This window comes from Piliocolobus tephrosceles, chromosome 14, assembly GCF_002776525.5.
Source record: "Piliocolobus tephrosceles isolate RC106 chromosome 14, ASM277652v3, whole genome shotgun sequence".
NCBI lineage: Eukaryota > Metazoa > Chordata > Mammalia > Primates > Cercopithecidae > Piliocolobus > Piliocolobus tephrosceles.
This window is the reverse complement of record NC_045447.1, coordinates 91,282,511-91,308,501: the sequence shown is the minus strand read 5'-3', so window position 1 is coordinate 91,308,501 and position 25,991 is coordinate 91,282,511. Positions and strand designations below refer to the sequence as shown.

The 25,991-nt window shown below is 37.0% G+C and overlaps 1 protein-coding gene across 1 annotated transcript in view; it reads right to left on the bottom strand.

Moving 5' to 3' along the window:
* The window catches only part of VPS13A (vacuolar protein sorting 13 homolog A), a 235,165-nt gene that overhangs the window by 132,787 nt on the left and 76,387 nt on the right, over positions 1–25,991 (bottom strand). The window contains exons 20-28 of the mRNA XM_026453057.1: positions 23,621–23,652; positions 12,848–12,932; positions 10,250–10,404; positions 9,658–9,814; positions 5,980–6,059; positions 4,296–4,355; positions 3,622–3,775; positions 2,404–2,520; positions 2,221–2,324 (exon numbers count right to left, since the gene is read on the bottom strand). Coding sequence (XP_026308842.1) covers positions 2,221–2,324; positions 2,404–2,520; positions 3,622–3,775; positions 4,296–4,355; positions 5,980–6,059; positions 9,658–9,814; positions 10,250–10,404; positions 12,848–12,932; positions 23,621–23,652 — 944 coding nt within the window. The remainder of the gene's footprint in view (positions 1–2,220; positions 2,325–2,403; positions 2,521–3,621; positions 3,776–4,295; positions 4,356–5,979; positions 6,060–9,657; positions 9,815–10,249; positions 10,405–12,847; positions 12,933–23,620; positions 23,653–25,991) is intronic.

Below are 25,991 nucleotides of genomic sequence, written 5' to 3'. Positions count from 1 at the left end.
TTCATCAACTATAATAGAATTAAGTGGTACATCAATTAAACGCAGTGAATGGATCTCCTTTGGATACTGAGCGCCACATGGAAAACAAAGTGAATCTTAGATTCAACTATACATGAAAAATATTCTCACTGGTAATTCCATCAAACATTTAAGGAAGTAATAATGCAAATTCTATACAAATTTTTCAGAAAACAGAGGAGGAAGGCATTTCGCAACTCATCTTATGAAGCAAGTATTGGCCTAATAACAAGGCCAGAAAAGTTGAGAATAATTAGAAAGACTTGTATCCCCATCACCAAAAATTAAGCATTAAAACTGGATTTTTTTAAACCTTTACTTTCAAAATATTTTTTATGAAGAGGATATCAGAAACTAATTTACTATGATATGTTCTCATGAGACTATCAGGTCAGCCAGACTCCTTTTTACCTTATGGCATATATAAATAAAGAGTATTTGTCCAGGGGTGCTACAGTAAATGGAGGATGCTGCTCCAAGACAAATGGGCTGCGGGCGCCAACCTTTAAAGTTGAGGGGCTCAATGTCTCAGTATACTTAAAACTGACACAATAGTATATATCACTGTGCAAGGCTTATGAAACTGATTCATAATCAGGTCTGATTTCATAAGGGCAAAAACCTTACGCCTCTCTGGTTCTTTGACACATGGAAAGTTACTAAACAAGGCAGTTTGTTTAAATACCATGTACAATGGAATCAAAGTCAAGAAATAGGGAAACGAAAATGAAAATTGGACAAGAAGACAAGAGAGAAAGATTTTTTTAATTTTGTAACTTTTTGTAAACTGAATTTTTAACCATGTAGATATATTAAAAATAAAATTACAGGCCAGGCACAGTGGCTCACACCTGTAATACCAGTATTTTGGGAGCCAGGGCAGGCAGATCACTTGAGGCCAGGAGTTTGAGACAAGCCTGGCCAAACACAGTTAAACTCTGTCTCTACTAAAACTATAAAAATTAGCTGGGTGTGGTAGTGTGCACCCGTCATCCCAGCTACTCAGGAGGCTGAGGCATGAGAATCACTTGAACCCGGGAGGTGGAGGTTTCAGTGAGCCAAGATTGCACCACTGCACTCCAGCCTGGGTGACAGAGCAAGGCTGTCTCAAAAAAAAAATAATAATAATATAAAATAAAAAATAAATATAAAATTACAGAGACAAAAACCAATGGGTTGGATCATGCTCTCAGTTCTGCATAATTTTCCATAGATACTTTATTTCTGTGAGCTTTACTTTCTAGATAGGGAAAATAAAATGGATAATCTATTTCTTAAATACTCTGATACTATGATTTTTAAAATAAAAATAATAGAAACAAATAAAATCATGGCTTCTGGAAAATTTCTTGCTCCTTATTGCTATGAGTCATTTCTCTTTGATGTTGGAACTGTTTTTCTATCCCACGAAACAAGCCATAACAAGAAGATATCAGAAATAAGAATTTTTTAAACATAAAAATCAGGTCATCACTATATCATTAGTATTACTGGCAAAATCTACTTATCTATTTCCTTTCTTCTTGACATATTCCAAATACTGACTTCCTGACTCAACAAGTACTTCAGCTTTTCCTGATCCTACTATTTGATATTCCTTTAACCTCCTTAAATACATCATCCTACCTGCTTCATGTAGGATGTTACCTGTTCAACTCTGTAACAGGAACCTTACTGTTTTATAACCAGTAACAAATTAGCTAACCTTCAACAACTCATCATCCAGTTCAAAGGACTCTCTTAACATTATTAAAACAACTATACTAGTGATCATTGATGAGAGTAAGTTTTATTTAAAAAGTTCACTTCCTCAGACTTCAGACCCTCAAATGTATCTAAAATGCGTTATGAGATTCAGAGTACATAAAGAGAACAACAACAAAAAAAAGTGAAAAAGGTATTTACTAGATTCTCTCCCAAAACTTTGTTCCTGGAGCATTATTTATACTTATCTCATTTATGAGATACTGCAATCCTCATTTGACAAATAAAGAAACAGAATCCAAGATTAGGTAACCTGCTAATGGTCACACAGCTATTAAGGAGTAGAACTAAGAATCCAATCATGCCTGACTCCAAAACCCACACATATAGTACGCCACATTACTCAATTCTGACAACTCTCTAAATGATACCTAGGACCACTCCTAGAGGACAATCCTATTTAATGATGTACTATTACTTAATTTAAAAAATTCTTACCTTTTTGTATACAGCTGTTATATCAGAATCTAAAACAATTATATTCCTTAGCTTTGCATTTATTTCAGTTTCTGAAGGCCTCATAATCATCTCAGAATCAAGCCCTAAGGGAAAAAAAGAATTACTAACTGCCTTTTCTTTCATTTGATGTCTTTTAATTTGCTTTTTGTGAAATTTTATTACCTTCAATCTTAATTTCAGAAATGTTACGTTTCTGATCTTGAATAAAGATCTGTAAACATGATAATTCTGCTAAAATCTGCAAAGTAATGATATCTTCATTCGTGGATAGTTTTAAAGCTGCAAAAAAAAATTCATATGGTAAAACATGAGGAAAAACGTTTAGTAGTTACCTTACTATACTTATAAAGTAACTGAAATATCACCACAAATAAGTGATATTAGAGAAAACCTGATCTGCAATTCAGTTGAAAGCAAGGTATGATATTCCCTATTGAATTGAAAATTCTAAAAAACAATCAAATCTAATGAAAACAAAAGCAAACAGACAAAACATTGTTTCTAGAAGAAACTAAACATTTGAAACTAGAACACTGTAGCTATAAATTTCAAAATTTTTTGAGAGCCAGTAATTACTAGGTGGTACTTGTCATTATCAAAATTGCAACTTTTCACTGCTTCGAAAGTATTATACTCTGATTTTAAAATATGCTCTGATACTCTTTTCTGTTTTTTGTTTTTTGGGTTTTTTTCGAAAAAGAGTCTCACTCTGCTACCCAGGATGGAGTGCAGTGGTGCAATCGTAGCTCGTAGCTCGCTGCAACCTTGAATTCCTGGGCTCCAGTGATTCTCCTGTGTCAGTCTCCCAAGTAAACTGGGTCTATAGACATACACCACCATGCCCAACTAATTTTTAAAATTTTGTTGGAGACAGGGTCTTGCTATGCTGCCCAGGCTAGTTTTGAACTCCTGGCTTCAAGTGATCCTCCAGCCTCAACCCTCACAGCGCTCGCCTCCCTGCACTGGGATCACAAGCTTAAGCCACTCCACCAAGCTGACATTACTCAAATTTTGTTAGTCATATCTGTCTAATCTAAAATAATGTTATGAAATGCATTAAATTTTAATTTAAATCTAATCCTCCTACTGGGATCGAGGTGGAAGAAAAAAAATTTTTTTAATCTAATACTCCTACAGTATAATCTTAAACTAAAACCAATTATTATATATAATAAACGAAAGCAACATTTTCTTCAGCAGTAGTTTCCTTTATTTTCTAAAATTATCCTAGCATATAATGAATTCTTCTAGATATTAACCTAGGCAACAGAATTCTGAAGCCAATATTTGAAGTTAATGATAAAGTCAGGGTCTAGATTTATTGACCTACATGGTTAAAAAAGGAAAAAAAAGTTGATGCTAAATTTTTAAAAAACATACCTAATTTTTTAATGACATCTCCTTTGTCTTCAGTCTCTGTAGTGGACACTGGGGCTGAATTTTCCTCTGATTGCGGAAGGATATTATGAAGATAATTTATTGTATTCAGAAGTGCTTCAGTGTGTAAATGAATATCCAAAGAGGAAAAATTTACCTAAAGAACAAAGCTGATTTTAGTGATAGGTCAATAAATATTTGCTTGCCAGCTGTCTACAAGGCACTATGCTTTGTGGCATAAAGGATACAATTTATTTATTTATTTATTTTTTTTTTGAGACGGAGTCTCACTCTGTCGCTCGGGCTGGAGTGCAGTGGCCAGACCTCAGCTCACTGCAAGCTCCGCCTCCCAGGTTCACGCCATTCTCCTGCCTCAGCCTCCGGAGTAGCTGGGACTACAGGCGCCCGCCACCTCGCCCGGCTAGTTTTTTGTATTTTTTAGTAGAGACGGGGTTTCACCATGTTAGCCAGGATGGTCTCGATCTCCTGACCTCGTGATCCGCCCGTCTCGGCCTCCCAAAGTGCTGGGATTACAGGCTTGAGCCACCGCGCCCGGCCAAGGATACAATTTATAATATTTTCTTATCTTTAAAGATCTGACAATTCCAGTTAGAAAATAATTTCCATAAGAAATAGAAATACAGTATATAATTAAAAAATAAATTATCTACTCATACCTTAATCAATTGTAAAACATTGTTATAGGTACTTTTCAAGTTGGGTACATTCCGTTCAGCCTATCCAAAGAGAAAACAAATCTGTTAGAACATGGTAGGAAGACATACAAATACAATTACATTATAGTCCTAATATACATTTATATAATTTTCCAGCTGTTCATATACATATATATATATATACATATACACACACATATAATTACCTAAATAAGCAACTGCTTCACCAGAACAAAAGAAAATGTAAGTATGGGACTCTTTGGCACATAGCAAGTATTCAATAAATGTTACGTACTATCATTCTTATTATCAAGAGAGGAAATGTAGGATATTATCAAGTGTGGAGAATAATCATTCGGTCATCAACAACTCTGTACGGTTCTTCCTAATTCTTCCTGTATTTAAAAACAAAATTTGTGACAGAATTGTCCACCAAGTATCCAAGTACTCTGTGTTTTCTTTTTCTTTTTAAAAAATTTAATATTTTTGATTGACAAATCATAATTATATACACTTGTGGAGTACAATGTGATGTTCTGACATATGTACACAATGTTAAATGATTAAATTAAACTAACTAACATATCTATCACCTCACTTTCCTATCTTTTTTTGTGGTGAGACATTTGAAATTCACTTTCTTGGTCATTTTGAAATAAACAACACATTATTATTGACTACAGTCCCCCTGCTGTATAACAGATCTCAAAAATTATTCCTCCTGTCTATCTGGAACTTTGTACCATTTGATTGACAACTCTCTATTCCCTCTCCTTCCCTCCCTCCCATCCCTGCTACCCTCTGGTAACCATCACTCTGCTCTCTACTTCTGAGCTCAGTTTTATTAGATTCCACACATAAAGAACATCATGAGTGAGTTGTCTTTCTGTGCTTGGCTTATTTTGCTTAGCATAATGTCCTACACATTCATCTATGTTGACACAAATGACAGGATTCCCCCCCTTTTAAAGGCTGAATAGTGTTCTGTTTTGTGTATATACCATATTTTCTTCATCCATTTTCTTTAGGTCTAGAACATTTTTGTTATATAAAAGCTATATAATGCATATACTACAACAAAAATCCTAAAATATCTAGTCAATAATGGTTAGCAAAAGTGGTTTTAAAAGTGATTAAATGCTTTCTGCATTATTATTATAAAGTAATTATTAAAATAGTCTGACACATATAAAAATAAGTCAGCAGAAACATGGAAAAATTAGAAATATGCCATAGTACATAGAAAAGCTTAACAGATGATAAAATGAATATCATAAATCAATAAAAAAGGAATGGAGTTATTGACCCTAGGAATATCAGGTAACTTCACAAAACAGTGGAAAATAATGGGAAAGCATCATCTTGTATCACATATAACAATATACTCTATCAAGACTAAAAAATGTGTTTCTTTCTCAGTACTCCTGTTGGGAGAAAAAATAATCAAACTCCAGGTCATTTCTACTTAGAATATAATCTTCTTATTTTGCTATATGAAGTATTTATAAATCACAGCTATTTAATACAAGATGACAAAATCAAAAAAACCTTAGTATTAGGAGTTACAGAGATTATGTTAGAGTGAATGTTAAACAAACTGAATAATACCAAACTTATAAAACTTGACTATAACATTTCAGCTGCATACTTACCATATTAAGCAGATATAAATGAAACTGCTTACCTTTACATATTCCAGAGTTAACAGGTCTTCCATTGTGTTATCCAGGGTTGTAATCAAATAAACTGGTTTCCTGTTTTCATCTAAAAATAATTTTTTAAAAATTATCTTTTCATAAGAAAGGTAACTGAAAATAAATGCAAGCAATCTTATTAATTATGTAATTGCAAAAGAAGGCTTTCCTGTATGAGTTCTGGACCTTGGATTCTACCTTATTCAAGTAAATTCTTTGTTCTTTAAACTCTAAAAAGGTAATTTCTCCTCACAATTCCCTTACCTCCTCATGTGCCACAACACTGAAGTCTCATACCCTTCTAAACCTAGATAGGAGGTAAGGTAAGAAAAATAGGAATCAATTAAAGAGAAACCAGAATGGCTTTTAGGAAGAATGAAAGGGCAGGAAGAGAATTCTGGCCCTGGATCACTGAAATAACTAAAAAGGAAATCATCAGAGTCCTTGAAAACTCAGCTGTTCAGAAGACAGAACAGGAACGAGATGAAACAAAGTTTTCTGCATATTAGTTTAGATTAAAATAAACCCTATTACCATGTAGTCAATCGTTATTAGTTATATTGATATGGACAGGAGACAGGGAAATACCGGGTAGAAAAGGGCAGTTCCCCAGCAAAGGCCCCGCCCTCAAGCCTAAAGACTGGAGGCCCTAAGTGAGAACAAGCATTTCTGTTTTTGCACCTGAAAAGTTGCCTTTTGGCCCACCATACCCACTATCCTGCGCCCATACAAGCCCAAGGCCTTAGTGGGCACAGATACAAGCATCTGAGCACTGAGAAGAGCAGAGGAACAGAGTGGTGGATAGTGGCAGAGAGTGGTGGGGTAGCGAAGCAGAGAAAGAGAGAAGAGGAAGGACATCTGGATGTCAAGGGGAGTTCAGCCAGGGACAGTCAGAGAAGAGTCCATCTGCTGGATGGCCCAACCTTAGCGGGAAGACCACCTTCCCACCCCATCCCCCACTTCCGGCTCCTCATCCATCTTGCTGAGAGCCACCTCCACCACTCAATAAAACCTTGCACTCATCCTTCCAGCGCACATGTCATCCAATTCTTCTGGTACACTGGGCGAGAACTCAGGCCATCACACTGGCCCCCTGCCCTTGTGATAAGGAAGACAGTCTATTGAACTGATTAACAAAAGCCGTCTGCAGGTGGCAAAGTTGAAAGAGCATACTGTTAACACAGCCCCTTGGGCTTTAGGAGTTACAGACACCTACCCCTAGACGCTGCCCTGGGGCCGGAGCCCAAAAGCACTCCCCACAGCCTCTGCACCTGCCCATGTGCATGCTCCCCCTAGAGATGTGCACACCCCTGTGGCACGTCCTGTGAGGGGGATTAAAGGAACTCTCCCATTTTAATATTACTGTTTCTGCTCAAAATGTGCTATACTAAGAAAACCACTGTAGAAGATAATTTATAAAAAGCCTTTAAAACTCTCATCACCAAATGACTTACGGTTGCTAGAAAATTAGTATCTAAAGACTGAAAGAAAGGACTACAAACTAATCATACAATTCCTGAGGGAAAAAATGCCACAAATTGCACAGAGTCCTCCAAACCCAATGCTTAGCACATAAATCTGTTTTCTACTACAAGTGCTAGCCACACTTGAAGCCTTAAAAAAGTTCTCACTTTGTTTACACATTTATTCATTCATTGAACAAGCATTTACTGATCATTTACTTTGTGCAAGAAACCGCTATTCACTCCCTCTGAGAAAACAGAAACAAAAATATTACAGAAATAAGCACAATAATAACTGTATACTCTTTTTTCTGTTTGCAAGGGTTTTTTAATCCTTTGTTCTTGGGAGAACAAACATAAGAATAAACATAAAAATTAGTAACTGCTATAAAGTTCCTGGGTTATTAGGGAACACTGTCACATTGGTTTGCTTTTCTTTCCAATTACTAAAGCAAACTGTTTCTTGATGATTTAGCAATCATGTTCCTTGGTATTTACCCAGTGAAACTGAAAATTTACGTCTACACAAAAACTTGCATTCAAATGTTCACAGCAGCTTTATTAACAATTGGTAAACCTTGGAAGCAACCAAGATATCCTTCAGTACATGAATGGATAAATAAACTGTGGTACATCCAGACAAGAGTATCATTCATTGCTAAAAAAGAAATGGGCTACCCAGTTATGCAAAGACATGGAGGTAACTTCAGTATATATTACTAAGTGAAATAAGTCAATCTGAAAAGGATATATGTGATTCCAATTATGTGACACACTGGAAAAACTATGGAGACACTAAAATGATCAGCAGTTGCCAGGGGTTACAGTGGGAGGGAGGGACAAATAGGTGGAGCACAGAGGATTTCTAGGGCAGTGAAACTACTCCACATGAGAAGGTAATGGTAGATGCATGTCATTATACATGTCCAAACAGAAAGTATAACAGCAACAGTGAACTTTAAATTGCGGACTCCTGGTAATAATGATGTGTCAGTGTAGGTTTATCAATTGTAACAAATGTATCACTCTGGTGGAGGATGTTGATAATGAAAAAGCCTATGCAGGTGTGGGTACAACGAGTATATGGAAAACCTCTGTACTTTCTGCTCAATTGTCCCATGAATCTAAACTGCTCTAAAAAATGAAGTCGATTTAAAAAATTTTAATTCCACCTCTGCTCATACATAAGATTACTATGCTACAAAGGAGTTTAATGAAATGAAACTGGTGTCCTAATAATTGCCTCTACTGTTCACAAATATCTTTCAAGAAAAAATCCAAAAAATAGAAATGAAGAAATATAAATACAATCCTCCTAATTACCTAACATAGGAAACAGAACACTTCCTTAGGGATCATATATCCGTTATGATTCTGGAACACAAAAGGTTTGCAGTAAGCAGAACACTGCCCTCTGCCCCCAACAAAGATACCTACACTCTAATCCCCCGGAATCTGAGAATATGTTAACCCATACAGCAAAAGGGACTTGGAAGACGTGATTAAGGTTAAGGTTTAAGGCATATTATCCTGGATTATCGAGGTGTGTCCAATCTAATCACTGGAGTTTGAAGAGTGGAAGCAAAAGGCAGAAGAGGAGGTTAGAGATATGGCAACATGAGGAGTATCCGATGCCTTGTAGTGGTTAGCAGCTACGTGCAAAAAGCAACAGAGGCCTAAGGGCAGCCATCTGCTAACAGGCAACAAGAAAACATAGACTTAAAGCATGTGCAAATGAATTTTGCCAACACCTGACTGAACAACGAAATGGACCCTCCTCTAGCGCCTCCTAAAAGGAAGTCCTACTGACACCTTGAGTTTTGCCCAGTGAGACTTGTGTCAGACTTCTGCCATACAGGACTTTAAGATAATAAATTTGTGTTGTTTTTAAGCACACTAAGTTTGTGGTACATTGTTACAGCAACAATAGGAAACTAATTCAGTGTTCCAATACTCAGTTAAGTAGACTTAAAATTCAACCATTACCATCTGATTTTCCATAATGAATAAAATTATCTTCATTTTATCTCCGGTGTACCCACCAGATTACCAACTATAAAAGTTAAACATTAACTAAAAATGGAATGGTTCTCTGAGAATATTTTGGCAAATGTACTGATTCGGAGCCTAAAGAATTGAAAACTCTCTAGTAGGTAGTCAAACAACGAAATTAATTTATTTATTTTAAAAAATAGAGATTCTCACCCAAGTATTCTGGGCATTTTAAGCAGAACTCTTTCAAAAAGGCATTTGCTTTCAAATCGTATGTTCTAATCTCAATTTCTGTGCCCAATCCTAAAACATGAATTTCTACCACAGATAGTTCACAATCTCCAACAAGGTGATAAAACTCGATCAAAACCTGGAGAAGAAAGAAAAAAGAAACTACCAGTACATAAAACAAAAACATGTTTAGTGCATAGTGGTTACACGTGAATATATGAGGTATACATACAATTGATATATTATTATCTAAAATTTAGGAGAGATTTTATACTCACACAGACATAAAATACACACACAACATAAATAATCGTTTTCACAAAAACATGTATTGAATACCCACAATATATCATTTAAACCTCTCATTCTTGATTAAGGAAGTTAATCTTATTAAAAAAAAAAAAAAAAGAGTGAAGAAGAATCACACAGCCAAGTCTGGATTTAGTTTAATTAGGGTGAAAAAGATAGTGGGATGAAAAAGATAGTGCTTATTAACAATGAGACTATATCGTAAGCTGTAAATAGTAGAAACAGCAAACAAATTAAGCCATGTCAATTTCACCATAGTACCGACCTTTGGTACTTCAAATCGTATTTTAAACGTAGTCATATTTACTGAACAATCCTGCTTTTGTAACTTTCTGGTTCGAATACTTTTAACTCCAGTTGGCAACTGAAGAGGTTCTTCCAAGGGACTACACGGTGCATCAAAAAATTCCTCCTCTGAATCTAAATTTCACAGAACATTATTTAAGTCAATAATTAAAATGATCAATTTAACAGTATTTCAATATTTTTCTGAAATAAATATGAACACAAAAACACTAAGGCTCTCTTTTAAATATCAAATATAAACATGAGAACCAAAATAAATTGAAAATAATATAGATATTACTGTACTTTTTTATTGTCAATTTTAAACAAAGGGATACTGTACTTTTAAATAACATTCTTGGCGACTAAGCAGCATGGAACATTATAAGATGTAATCTTTAGCTTAAGAAGCCCATCTTTTGAAATCATTAGTCTATTTTAAAATTGCTTAAATTTTACAGGAAATGCCAATGCCAATGATATACACACCATGAATACTCAAAATAATGTGTTAATATGCTCACTCTACCCGGATAGTGTAACAGGACTTAGGTATAAACTCTGCAATATTAGCAGCAGAGTTTGAATGAAGTAAACTGAGATCAAGCACTGCTTTGTATACGTATATACATACAAATATAGTATATGTATATACATGTTGATGTACATACACACATATATTGATATTAAAAAGGACTACAAAGCATTAGATAACTTAGTAAAACCAATAAAACAAGGTTTAAATGAAACAATCAGAAGTATATCCCTAATAAACTAAGATTGAAATTAAAGTAGATGATCTCACAAACAACTTCTCTCAGGTGACTATTTAAAAAAAAAAAAAAAATTGTTCCCTAAGAAACCAAGAATCGGCCAGGCATGGTGGCTCATGCCTGTAATCCCAGCTCTTAGGGAGGCCGAGGTGGGCAGATCATGAGGTCAGGAGATGGAGACCATCCTGGCTAACACAGTGAAACACCGTCTCTACTAAAAATACAAAAAATTAGTCGGGTGAGGTGGCGGGCGCCTGTAGTCCCAGCTACTCGGGAGGCTGAGGTAGGAGAATGGCGTGAACCCAGGAGACGGAGCTTGCAGTGAGCCAAGACAGCGCCACTGCACTCCAGCCTGGGCGACAGAGCAAGATTTCATCTCAAAAAAAAAAAAAAGAAACCAAGAATTGACATGGCAATTTCTGTTATTTAACATTTATCAATTTTTAAAGTCTTAAAAATATAGACATACACCTTTTCTTTCTAATACGGTCATTAAAAAGCAGATATTTGGTATCAGAATAGTTACAAGTTTTTATATGTAAATGTAGATAATTATTAAGATGATTCTCCTTTAATAATATTTTTAAAAATGTTTTAAATATACTATAGCAAAATTTTCCAAATAACTAAAAAACACATTAGAAATTAAGACATCTATGAAGTTTTGTGGCATTTTTTAACTCACAGCCAAATAAAGATAATTAACTTATTAGTGGTCCCTGTCACTTTTTTTTTTTTTTTTTTTGGATTCGGACTCTCGCTGTCACCAGGCTGGAGGGCAGTGGCACAATCTCTGCTCACTGCAACCTCCGCCTCCTGGGTTCAAGCGATTCTCCTGCCTCAGGTTCCCGAGTCGCTGGGACTACAGGTGTGCGTCACCACACCCAGCTAATTTTTGTACTTTTAGTAGAGACAGGGTTTCACCATGTTGGCTAGAATCGTCTCAATCTCTTGACCTTGTGATCCACCGGCCTTGGCCTACCAAAGTGCTGGGATTACAGGCATGAGCCACTGCGCCCGGCTGATCCTTGTCATTTTGAGTTCAACTTTATACCAAAAAAAATCCCATTGCAAAAACAACTTTAAGGAATTGTGCTATTTTAAGTAAATTTTAGTTAAAACTTCCTGAAAATATACAAATATTTGCTATTGCCTGAAATTTCTTATATGACTATTGAAGACCAAAATATGCCACTCGAAGACATGACTTTTTGGCATAAGGATTATTATACTGAGTCAATTATTCTGAGAAACAGCAGACAGGAAAAGCTCTGAAGACAGATCCTAAGTTTCCCTTTTGTAAGGGAAATTAACATTTATAAGAGAAATCTACCCTGTAAAGGTATCTTCCTTTCTGTTCCAGGGAAGATGACTCTTACTCACAAGACACTCCTATCAAAAGAGAAAACACTGACAAATCTGCATAAGAAACTTTACCCTTGTGCACCATACGTTTTCTGGTTGCCTTTTCATATACCTTGCCTCCCCAGCAACCCCTATCTCTGAAGCTCAAAACCTCTTTTCCTTTGTTTAAGCCCAAACTGGTATATAAACCCAAATTTTAATCACCACCTCAAGTTACTCATCCCTGAGTTTCTTGCATGTACCCGTGAAATATGAATGCCAGTAAATCTGCTTGTTTTCTCATGTTAATCTGTCTTTCATTCATAGAACCTCAACCAATAACCTAGATTTTAAAAGGAAAAGATATTTCCCTTCCTCTATGTGGTCCTTTGAGAAAAATATGCCTCAAAACAGAAATTTTAATAAAGTAAGAAAAATATCCTTAAGCAGTTTCATTTTACCATCTTCAGAAACAGACGGAAGTTCCAAGAGAGGAATTATTCTCTGTGAAATCTGTGATGTTCCCAAAGAAGTAGATGTTTGAATCTGAAAGAAAAGTAATTCACTGTTGATTAGCGCAAAAATGTTTATTCACCGCTTATTCCAAAGATGTTTATTCAAAGTTCTACAACAGTTTTGACAAAAAGCTATCCAATTTGAATTAACTGAGAACATATCAGGTCTAAATTAGAAAAATAAATTATAAAATGCAGATTTTAAAGAAGTAGTTTTACAATTTTAAGGCTAAATAAAAATTGTACAACTGTTGTAATAATGTCCTTGATGACAGGCTTTGATTAGAAAGAGATCTTATATTTTAACTCAACATAGTATTAAATCAGGACATCTGTGAGGAACACACAAGTCACAATACTTAAAGCCTCTAGAATTGGGGGATTTAGTTTTATTTTTAATCTCTGAAAGATATTTCAGGAAGTTTACTTTTCTACAGTTTGGGGAAATAGAGCACATATAAAAACAAATTTTATAGTTTAAAAAATAATAATAAAAGACCCATCTGAATTTTCCAACCCAGCCAAGCAATAAAACATTACCATATCCTGACCTAGAAGCATCTTCTTATGTGTTCCTCCTGGAGCTCATTCCTCCTTGTCACGCTCCCTACCTCTCATCATGATCTTGCTTTTTATTTAGTCGTTTGTACTACAGCACCTATGAATGATTATCTAAATAATACGTCATTTACTCCGGCCTCTTTCCAAACTGTAGCATATATGACATACATTTTCCCGTGACTTCCTTCTTTTACAAAACAATGTTTAAATTTTAGCCACACTCATAGTTTACTGAATTTTACTGTGACACTGCATTGCACTGAGGAATAAACCACTACTTATTTGTCCACTATACTGTTGGTGAGCATTTGTGTTGCTTACAGAGTTTTGCTTTTGCTTGTATGCTTCTCATATATTCTAGATACAAGATTGGACTTGTAAAAATATTTTTGCAAATATTTTCCCCAAGCGGATGGTTAGATGGTTTGCCTTTTCACCTTTTTTTACAAAGTCTTTCAAAGAGCAGAAAAATTTAATTTTTATAAAGTCCAATTTATTTTTTTTCCTCCTGATATAGGTGCTTGCGGCTAAAACTTCCCAATGAGTAAAATTATGTATGTTCACCTTAGCACTATCAAACCATTTTCATAAGTAGTGATAAGACATTACACTAACACCAGCAGCACAGTTTCAGTATCTCCATATCCTCACAATGCTTAGGGTGTTCGAAGATTTTAAATTATATCAGTCTCACTGGCCATGTCATTCTAGTTTTAGTTATAATTTCACAAATGCATAATGGTTACATATCATATCAAACACAAACAGCTTCCTTGGTTATTTGTGTTTCCCCTTCTGTGAAATTCTGCTCATTTTGGAAAGCAGTAGCAGCATTTTTTTTTTAAGTATATTATAATCTACTACACAAAGTACATAAACTCTAAAGTTCAATACATTTTCAGAAAGTAAACACACTCAACCGACCAACTACCCAGGTCCAGTACGAAACATTACAAGCAACTCATAAGCCTCCCTTAAGCTCCTTGCAATCATTAGGCATCCCCCCAAAAGTAACAACTATGTTACCTTAATTTCAACTTTTAATGTTTTGAAACTTTTGTATCTTACTTTTATTAGTGAAACTGGGCTATTATTTTCCTCTTCTGTAATGTAGTTGTTAGGTTTTAGAATACAAGTTTTGTTAAGCTCTTAAAGGAATTCGCAAGTAATCCTGCATTCTATTCCCTAAAATACCCTGGAGTCTTGAGGGAAGCTCCCCCCATACTTGATCACTGCCCATCACTGCTACATGTACTAGTATTTTTTTTCCTGAGTAGTATTCTACTGTATGAATATACTATTTTTTCTTATCCATTCACTTCTGGATAGACAATTGGGTTTTATGCAACTTTTTACTATTATGAATAACCCTACTATAAGTATTCTAGTTGAAGTCTTTTGGTGGGCATATGACTTCATTTCTCTTGGGTAAAAACCTAGGAGTAGAATTCCCAAGTTATACGGTAAGTATATACTTAACCTTATTTTTAAAATCTACCAAACTATTACAAACGGTTATGCTATTTTCAAGTTTCATAAGTAACGTGTGAGAGTTTTAAATCCTTGTCATGGCAATACCTTGACAAGGTATTATCTTTCTTCTCACTTTTAGCCATTTTAACCATTATGCAGTAGTATTTCTATGTGGCTTTGATTTGCATTTTTCTGGTGAGTAACAAAGTCGAACATCTTTTCATGTTATCTGTTTCGTCATTTATTATTGAGCTGTTAGTCTTCTCATATATTCCAGATACAAGACTGGACTTGTAAAAATATTTTTGCAAATATTTTTCCCAAGCGGATGGTGAGATGGTTTGCCTTTTCACCTGTTTTTACAATGTCTTTCAAAGAGCAGAAAAATTTAATTTTTATAAAGTCCAATTTATTTTTTTTCCTCCTGTTATATTTGCACTTTTTATATCCTAAGATCTCTTTACCTACTGCAAGGATTCAAACATTTTCTCCAACATTTTTTGTTCCATTTTTTGTGGACTTTATACTTAGGTCTATGTTTCATTTCAAGTTAAATGTTTCATTTCAAGTTAAATTCCGCATATGATATAAGATAAGGGTTGAAATTAATTTACTTTCTGCATGGAAATCCGGTTGTTTCAGCACCACATGTTGAAAAGTTGATCCTTCCCCCACTTAGCTAGGCTGGCATCTTTGTAATAAATCAAATACATATTAATCATATATTGAACAATTATTATTATTTTTTTTTTTTTTGAGACAGATTTTCCTTCTGTCACCCAGGCTGGAGTGTAGTGGCACAATCTTGGCTCACTGCAACCTCCACCTCCCAGGTTCAAGTGATTCTCATGCACAGCCTTCTGAGTAGCTGGGACTATAGGTGTGCACCACCACGCTAATTTTTATATTTTTAGTAGAGATGGGATTTCATCATGTTGGCCAGGCTGGTCTTGAACTCCTGGCCTCAAGTGATTTGACCAGCTGCAAGGAGAAACAAGACTGTGCCTTCAACATTTTACTTACAAATCTCCACAGCTAAATATCCAAGTTCATCACTAGAACATAATTTAACCAAGATCTTTGCCACTTTATAACAAGGACCACATTCCCTTCAATGTCAAATAACATGTTCCTCATTTCCACTTGAGGTCTCACCAGAAACAACTTGAACGTCCATATTTTATATCAACAATTTATTCAGCGATAGAATCTAGGTTTTTTTCTAACATGTACCTCAAAATTCTTCCAGTCTCTACCCATTACCCAATTCTAAAGCCACTTCCACATTTCTAAGTGCTTGTTAAGCAACAACTCACTGCTTGGTACCAAATCTATATGAGATAGCTAGAGCTGCCATAACAAAATACCACAGACTGGGTAATTAAACAACAGAAACCTATGTTCTCACAGTTCTGGAGGCCACCTCTATCATTAGCTTACAGATGACCTCCTTTCTGTGTCCTCACATGGGCTTTTCTCAGCGTGCATGCATCTCTGGTATCTCTTTGTGAGACCAAATTTCCTTTTCTTATAAAGACACCAGTCAAACTGGATTAGCACCCACTCTGGTGGTCTCATTTTAACTTAATCACTGCTGTAAAGAATCTATCTGTAAATACAGTCACAATGTGAAATAGCAGAGTTAGGGTTCAGTATATAAATTCTGAGGGACACAATTCAGCCCATACACTATGTACAAATTTAACAACATATATTAACGAACGGATGCTTAAGCTACAAATTACCAATTTTTAAAAACTTAAAACGACCTAAACAAATTGAAAGATACACTATGTTAATGAATTGAAAGACTCAATACTGCTAAAATGTTAATCCTCTCAAATTCATGACACAATTTCTATCCAAATCTCAGCAGGAATTTTTGTGGAAATTGATAAGTTGATTCTAAGAGGCAAAAGAATCAGTCGAAACATTTTGGAAATACAAAAAGTTGGAGGACTAACCTTTCTGGATTTCAAGACATTAAGCTATGGTATAATTAAGACAGTATGATATCAACAAAAGGACAGAAACAGATGGAAATGGTAGACACAGAAATCACTGGAAAAGAACAGTCTGAAATAGACTTACACAGTCTATTTATAGTCTGTGTCATATATAGTCAACTCAACAGTAAAAGAATGGTCTTTTTAACAAATAAAACGGAAATAACTATAAATGCAGATGTAAAACTAGAAAGAGGGTCCCATCACATGCACCACACAGAAAAATTAAATGGATGAGAGACCTAAGTATAAAACCTAACTCTAAGAAGTTTCCAGAATAAAGACATAGGGAAAAATCTTCTTGACCTTAAATTAGGCAAAAATTGCAGGGATGTGATAGAAAAAGTTCAATATCTGGAGAAAATATTACTAAATTCAATTGTATTAAAATTAAACTTTTGCTCTCCAAAAAAAACAGTTAAAGTTGGTTCTTTTCACCAACAGACTAGGAAAAGAATATTGCAAAACACTAAAGTGAACACTAAAGTGTTCAGGAGTAATGGGACATTAACTCACTCTTTTTGTTTGTTTGTTTGTTTTTGTTTTTGAGACGGAGTCTCGCTCTGTCGCCCATGCTGGAGTGCAGTGACTCAATCTCGGCTCACTGCAACCTCTGCCTCCAGAGTTCAAGCGATTCTCCTGTCTCAGCCTCCTAAGCAGTTGGGATTACAGGTGCCCACCACCATGCCTGGCTAATTTTTGTATTTTTAGTAGAGACGGGGTTCCACCATGTTGGCCAGGCTGGTCTCGATCTCCTAACCTCAAATGATCTGCCTGCCTCTGGCTCCCTAAGTGCTGGGATTACAGATGTGAGCCACCACACCCAGCTAGTAACGTACTCTCTAACAGACTGAGGATAAAACTTGTTTACACTGGTGGCTGGCAAGATGGCTGAATATGAACAGCTCCAACCTGCAGCTCCAGGCAACATCAATACAGAAGGCTGGTGATTTCTGCATTTCCAAATGAGGTACCCGGCTCAACTCATTGGGACTGGTTAGACAGTGGATGCAACCAACGGTGGGTGAGCTGAAGCAGAGTGGGGCTTTGCCTCACCCAGGAAGCACAAGGGGTTAGGAACTCCCTCCCACAGCCAAGGGAAGCCCTGTGCCATAAGGAATGGTGCACTCTAGCCCAGATACTACACTTTTCCCACGGTCTTTGCAATCCACAGCCCAAGAGATTCCCTCAGGTGCCTACACCAACAGGGCCCAGGGTTTCAAGCACAAAAATGGGCAACCATTTGGGCAAACACCAAGCTAGCTGAAGGAGCTTGTTTTCATACCCCAGTGGCACCTGGAATGCCAGTGAGACAGAACCATTCACTCCCTTGGGAAGGGGGCTGAAGCCAGTCTTGCTCAGCAGATCCCACTCCCATGGAGCCCAGCAAGCCAAGATCCACTGGCTTGAAATTCTCACTGCCAGCACAGCAGTCTGAAGTCAACCTGGGTTGCTCGAACTTGGTGGGGGGCGGGGCATCCCCACTGCCAAGGCTTGAATAGGCAGCTTTTCTCTCACAGTGTAAAAAAGCCATCTGGAAGTTCAAATTGGGCGGAGCCCACCACAGCTCAGCAAAACCCCTGTAGACAGAATGCCTCTCTAGACTCCTCCTCTTTGGACAGGGCATCTCTGAAAGAAAGGTAGCAGCCCCAGTCAGGGGCTTATAGATAAAGCTCCCCTCTCCCTGGAACAGAGCACCTGGGGGAAGGGGCAGGTGTGGGCGTAGCTTCAGCAGACTTAAACATTCCTGCCTGCCAGCTCTGAGGAAAGCAGCGGATCTCCCAGCACAGGGCTCGAGCTCAGCTAAGAGACAGACTGCCTTCTCAAGTGGGTCCCTGACCCCCATGCCTCCTGACTGGGAGATACCTCCCAGCAGGGGTCGACAGATACATCACACAGGACAGCTCTGGCTGGCATCTGGCGGGTGCCCCTCTGGGGCGAAGCTTCTGGAGGAAGGAACAGGCAGTAATCTTTGCTGTTCTGCAGCCTCCACTGGTGATACGCAGGGAAAGAGGGTCTGGAGTAGACCTCCAGCAAACTCCAGCAGACCTGCAGCAAAGTGGCCTGACTGTTAGAAGGAAATCTAACAAACAGAAAGGAACAGCATGAACATCAATAAAAAGGACATCCACACAGAAATGCCATCCGAAGGTCACCAACACCAAAGACTCAAGGCAGATAAATCCACAAAGATTAGGGAAAAACCAGCACAGAAAGATTGAAAATTCCAAAAACCAGAACGCTTCTCCTCCTCCAAAGGATCACAACTCCTTCCAGCAAGGGAACAAAACTGGACAGGGAATGAGTTTGCAGAATTGACAGAAGTAGGCTTCAGAAGGTGGGTAATAACAAACTCCTCTGAGCTAAAGGAGCATGTTCTAACCCAATGCAAGGAACCTAAGAACCTTGAAAAAAGGTTAGAGGAATTGCTAACTAGAATAACCAGTTTAGAGAAGAACATAAATGACCTGATGGAGTGGAAAAACACAGCAGGAGAACTTTGTGAAGCACATACAAGTATCAACAGCCGAATCGATCAAGTGGAAGAAAGGGTATCAGAGACTGAAGATCGACTTAATGAAATAAAGCATGAAGACAAGATTAGAGAAAACAGAATGAAAACGAACAAAGCCTCCAAGAAATATGAGACTATGTGCAAAGACCAAACCTACATTTGATTGGTATACCTGAAAGTGGTGGGGAGAATGGAACCAAGTTGGAAAACACTCTTCAGGATATTATCCAGGAGAACTTCCCCAACCTAGCAAGACAGGCCAATATTCAAATTCAGGAAATACAGAGAACACCACTAAGATACTCCTCAAGAAGAGCAACCCCAAGACACATAATTGTCAGATTCACCAAGGTTGAAATGAAGGAAAAAATGTTACGGGCAGCCACAGAGAAAGGTCGGTTTACCCAAAAAGGGAAGCCCATCAGACTAACAGCGGATCTCTCTGCAGAAACCCTACAAGCCAGAAGACAGTGGTGGCCAATATTCAACATTCTTAAAGAATAGAGCAAGTTCTTAGAGACCTACAAAGAGTCTTAGACTCCCACACAATAATAGCAGGAGACTTTAACACGCCACTGTCAATATAAGACAGATCAACAAGACAGAAAACTAACAAGGATAATCAGGACTTGAACTCAGCTCTGGACCAAGCAGACCTAATAGACATCTACAGAACTCTCCACCCCAAATCAACAGAATATACATTCTGCTCAGCACCACTTCGCAATTATTCTAAAATTAACCACGTAATTGCAGGTAAAACAAGCTTCAGCAAATGCAAAAGAATGGCAATTATAACAGTCCCTCAGGCCACAGTGCAATCAAATTAGAACTCAGGATTAAGAAATTCACTCAAAACCGCACAACTACATGGAAACTCAACAACCTGCTCCTCAATGACTACTGGGTAAATAATGAAATTAAGGCAGAAATAAGCAAGTTCTTTGAAACAATGAGAACAAAGACACAACATACCAGAATCTCTGGGACACAGCTAAAGCAGTGTTTAGATGAAAATTTATAGCACTAAATGCCCACAGGAGAAAGCGGGAAAGATATAAAATTGACACCCTAACATCACAATTAAAGAACCAGAGAAGCAAGAACAAATTCAAAAGCTAGCAGAAGACAAGAAATAACTAAGATCAGAGCAGAACTGAAGGAGATAGAGACACGAAAAACCCTTCAAAAATATCAATGAATCCAGGAGCTGGTTTTTTAAAAGGATTAACAAAATACATAGACCACTAGCCAGACTAATAAAGAAGAGAAGAGAGAAGAATCAAACAGACACAATAAAAAATGCTAAAGGGGATATCACCACTGATTCCACAGAACTACGAACTACTATCAAAGAATACTATAAACACCTCTAGACAAATAAACTAGAAAAATCTAGAAGAAATGGATAAATTCCTGGACACATATACTCGCTCAAGACTAAACCAGGAAGAAGTCGAATCCCTGAATAGACCAATAACAAGTCCGAAATTGAGGCAGTAATTAATAGCCTACCAATGAAAAAAAGCCCATGATCAGATAGATTCACAGTCAAATTCTACCAGAGGCACAAAGAGGAGCTGGTACCATTCCTTCTGAAACTACTCCAAACAATGGAAAAAGAGGGAGGGATTCCTCCCTAACTCATTTTATGAGGTGAGGCCAGCCTCATCCTGCTACCAAAACCTGGCAGAGACACACACAAAAAAGAAAATTTCAGGCTAATATCCCTGATGAACATCAATGTGAAAATCCTCAATAAAATACTGGTAAACCAAATCCAGCAGCACATCAAAAAGCTTAATCCACCACAATTAAGGTTGGCTTCATCCCTGAGATGCAAGGCTGGTTCAACATACGCAAATCAATAAATGTAATCCATCACATAAACTGAACCAATGACAAAAACCACATGATTACCTCAAGAGATTCAGAAAAGGCCTTTGATAAAATTCTACACCCCTTCATGCTAAAAATTCTCAATAAACTAGGTATTCATGAAATGTATCTCAAAATACTAAGAGCTATTTATGACAAAGCAACAGACAATATCACACTGAATGGGCAAAAACTGGAAGCATTCCCTCTGAAAACTGGTACAAGACAAGACTGCCCTCTCTTACCACACCTATTCAACATAGTATTAAAGTTTTGGCCAGGGAAATCAGGCAAGAGAAAGAAATAAAGAGTATTCAAAAAGGAAGAAAGGAAATCGAATCGTCTCTGTTTGCAGATGACATGACACAATATTTAGAAAACCCCAATGCCTCAGCCCAAAATCTCCTTAGCTGATAAGCAACTTCAGCAAAGTCTCACGATACAAAATCAATGTGCAAAAATCACAAGCATTTCTATACACCAATAACAGACAAACAGAGAGCCAAATCATGAGTGAACTCCCATTCACAATTGCCACAAAGAGAGTAAGATACCTAGGAATCCAACTTACAAGGGATGTGAAGGACCTCTTCGAGAAGAACTATAAACCACTGCTCAAGGAAATAAGAGACGACACAAACAAATGGGAAAACATTCCAAGCTCATGAATAGGAATAATCAATATTGTGAAATGGCCATACTTCCCAAAGTAATTTATAGATTCAGCGCTATTCACATCAAGCTACCATTGACTTTCTTCGCAGAATTCGAAAAAACTACTTTAAATTTCCTATGGAATCAAAAAAGAGCCCATATAGCCAAGACAATCCTAAGCAAAAGAATAAAGCTGGAGGCATCACGCTACCTAACTTCAAACCATACTACAAGGCTACAGTAACCAAAACAGCATGGTATTGGTACCAAAACAGAGATACAGACCAATGGAACAGAACAGGGGCCTCAGAAATAACCCCACACATCTACAACCATCAGATCTTTGACAAACCTGACAAAAACAAGCAACGGGGGAAGGATTCCCTATTTAATAAATGGTGTTGGGAAAACTGGCTAGCCATATGCAGAAAACTGAAACTGGACCACTTCCTTAGACCTTATACAAAAATTAATTCAAGATGGATTAAAGATGTAAAACCATAAAAACTCTAGAAGGAAACCTAGACAATACCATTCAGGACACAGGAATAGGCAAAGACTTCATGACTAAAACACCAAAAGCAATGGCAACAAAAGCCAAAATTGACAAATGGGATCTAATTAAACTAAAGAGCTTCTGCATAGCGAAAGAAACTATCATCAGAGTGAGCAGGCAACCTACAGAATGGGAGAAAATTTTTACAATCTATCCATCTGACAAAGGGCTAATATCCAGAATCTACAAAGAACTGAAAAAAATTTACAAGTAAGAAACCAACAACCCCATCAAAAATTGGGTGAAAGATATGAACAGACACTTCTCAAAAGAAGATATTTATGCAGCCAACAAACATATGAAAAAAAGGTCATCATCACTGGTCATTAGAGAAATGCAAAACAAAACAACGAGATACCACCTCATGCCAGTTAGAACGTCGGTCATTAAAAAGTCGGGGAACAACAGATGCTGGAGAGGATACGGCGAAACAGTAATGCTTTTACACTGTTGGTGGGAGTGTAAATTAGTTCAACCATTGTGGAAGACAGTGTGGCAATTCCTCAAGGATCTAGAACCAGAATACCATTTGACCCAGCAATCCCATTACTGAGTATATACCCAAAGGATTATAAATCATTCTACTATAAAGACACATGCACATGTACGTTTAATGCAGCACTGTTCACAATAGCAAAGACTTGGAACCAACCCAAATGCCCATCAATGACAGACTGGATTAAGAAAATGTGACACATATACACCATGGAATACTATGCAACCATAAAAAAGGGTGAGTTCATGTCCTTTGCAGGGACATGGATGAAGCTGGAAACCATTATTCTCAGCAAAGTAACACAGGAACAGAAAACCAAACACTGCAAGTTCTCACTCATAAGTGGGAGTTGAACAATGAGAACACATGAAAACAGGGAAGGGAATATCACACACTGGGGCATGTTGAGGGGTGGGGGGCTAGGGGAGAGATAGCATTAGGAGAAATACCTAACGTAGATGCTGGGTTGATGGGTGCAGTAAACCACCATGGCACGTGTATACCTATGTAACAAACCTGCATGTTATGCACATGTATACCATAACTTAAAGTATAATTTAAAAAAAAAAAAGTTATTTACACTATTTTTGCAATGTTCCAAGTTTGAAACTACTTCAAAAGAAAAGCATTTAAACAGGAGTAAAGAACCCTTTGTACCCCCCAAAAATGGAGGGGAATGTGAATATATTTTTTTCTTTCTGAAATTCTCTCGGAAAGGGAAAAGTCACATGATACAAATCTAGAAATCATGAAGGAAAAAAAAATTGACTATGTAAAAAATAAAATGCTTTTGCCTGGCAAAAATAAATTTATATATGAGATAAAAATCAAACAACAAAATGAGGAAAAAACAAGAATTTTAAATGACAAGCAGGTTATTTCCTTAATTAGACAACCATAACCCAACGGAAAAAAGACATGAACAGCAGTTTCCAAAAACAGAAATTAAAATAGTAAATTTAGGAAAGTATGTTTTACTCATTTAAAAAAGCATTTCAAAACCAGAAGATAACATTTTTCAATTCGAGTAAAATTTTAACATTTGCTAATACTCAGTAATGAAACCAGAGAAAGACATTCATTTACTGTTAGCAAACTGTAAGTTAAGCAAATTTGGGCTGGGCACAGTAGCTCACGCCTGTAATCCCTGTACTTTGGGAGCCCAACGCAGGCAGATCACTTGAGGTCAGGCTTTTAAGACCTGCCTGGCCAACATGGGGAAACCCTATCTCTGCTAAAAATGCAAAAATCAGCTAAGTGTAGCGGCACGCACTTGTAGTCCCAGCTACGTGGGAGGCTGAGGTGGGACAACTGCTGGAACCTGGGAGATGGAGGTTGCAGTGAGCCAAGATTGCGCCACTGTACTCCAGCCTGAGCAAATGAGGGAGACTTCGTCCCAAAAAAAAAACATATATGTTTTTGGCAAAATAATTAAAATTCAAAAATCACATGCACTTTTATTCAACAATTCCATTTCTAGGAATTTATTCTATGAATAAAAGTATAAGCATATATATATATATAACTATATATATATATGAGGATGTTCAAAGCAGTATTTTTCATAACTATAAACGCTCATAATGTGAATATCCATCAAAAGGAGATATATTAAGCAAAAGATAGTATCACCATAAACAAATGAGGTAGATCTGTATGTGCTAACGTAAACATTTATCTAAGGTATATATGATAATAATGGTAAAAATAATACAGATTCAGAATAGTGAGTATAATGATTTCATTTAATTTTAAAAATATAAGAATACAGGCCGGGCACAGTGGCTCACACCTGTAATTCCAGCACTTTGGGAAGCCGAGGCGGGTGGATCACAAGGTCAGGAGTTCAAGAACAGCCTGGCCAAGATGGTGAAACCCCGTCTCTACTAAAAATGCAAAAAAAAATTAGCCAGGTGCGGTGGCAGGCACCTGTAATCCCTGCTACTCAGGAGGCCGAGGCAGAGAATTGCTTGAACCCAGGAGGCAGAGGTTGCAGTGAGCCAAGATTGCATCACTGCACTCCAGCCTGGGCGACAGAGGGAGGCTCTGTTTCAGGAAAAAAAAAAAAGAATATATACATGTATGTGTACATACACATACTACATACACACACACATGCATATGCATGTTCTTGTGCATGTCTGTACTAGTATACACCACAAATATTTTTTGAAAAACTAGAGAAGCAGTAGTTAACAGTGTTATCGCTCAGGAAAGGGACTGGAGGCAGCAGAAATCAGGAAAGTCGATTTATTATTTTATATCTTTCTTAACTATAATTTTTACCATTTCAGTTTCTCTCTTAAAATGTAATTTTCTTAATGTCTATTCAAAACAAATTGCAAACTGTCTTACATAAAATTCCTATAATTGTTTCAAATACTAATAGTGGACTTTCTGTTTTTTTTTTTTTTTTTTTTTTTATTCTTTTAGTTTTAGGGTTACTTTGCATAACGTGCAGGTTTGTTACATATGTAGACATGTGCCATGTTGGTGTGCTGCACCCATCAACTCGTCAGCACCCATCAATTCATCATTTATATCAGGTATAACTCCCCAATGCAATCCCTCCCCCCTCCCCCCTCCCCATGATAGGCCCCAGTGTGTGATGTTCCCCTTCCCGAGTCCAAGTGAGCTCATTGTTCAGTTCCCACCTATGAGTGAGAACATGCGGTGTTTGGTTTTCTCTTCTTGTGATAGTTTGCTAAGAATGATGGTTTCCAGCTGCATGCATGTCCCTACAAAGGACGCAAACTCATCCTTTTTTATGGCTGCATAGTATTCCATGGTGTATATGTGCCACATTTTCTTAATCCAGTCTGTCACTGATGGACATTTGGGTTGATTCCAAGTCTTTGCTATTGTGAATAGTGCCGCAATAAACATACGTGTGCATGTGTCTTTGTAGTAGCATAATTTATAATCCTTTGGGTATATACCCAGTAGTGGGA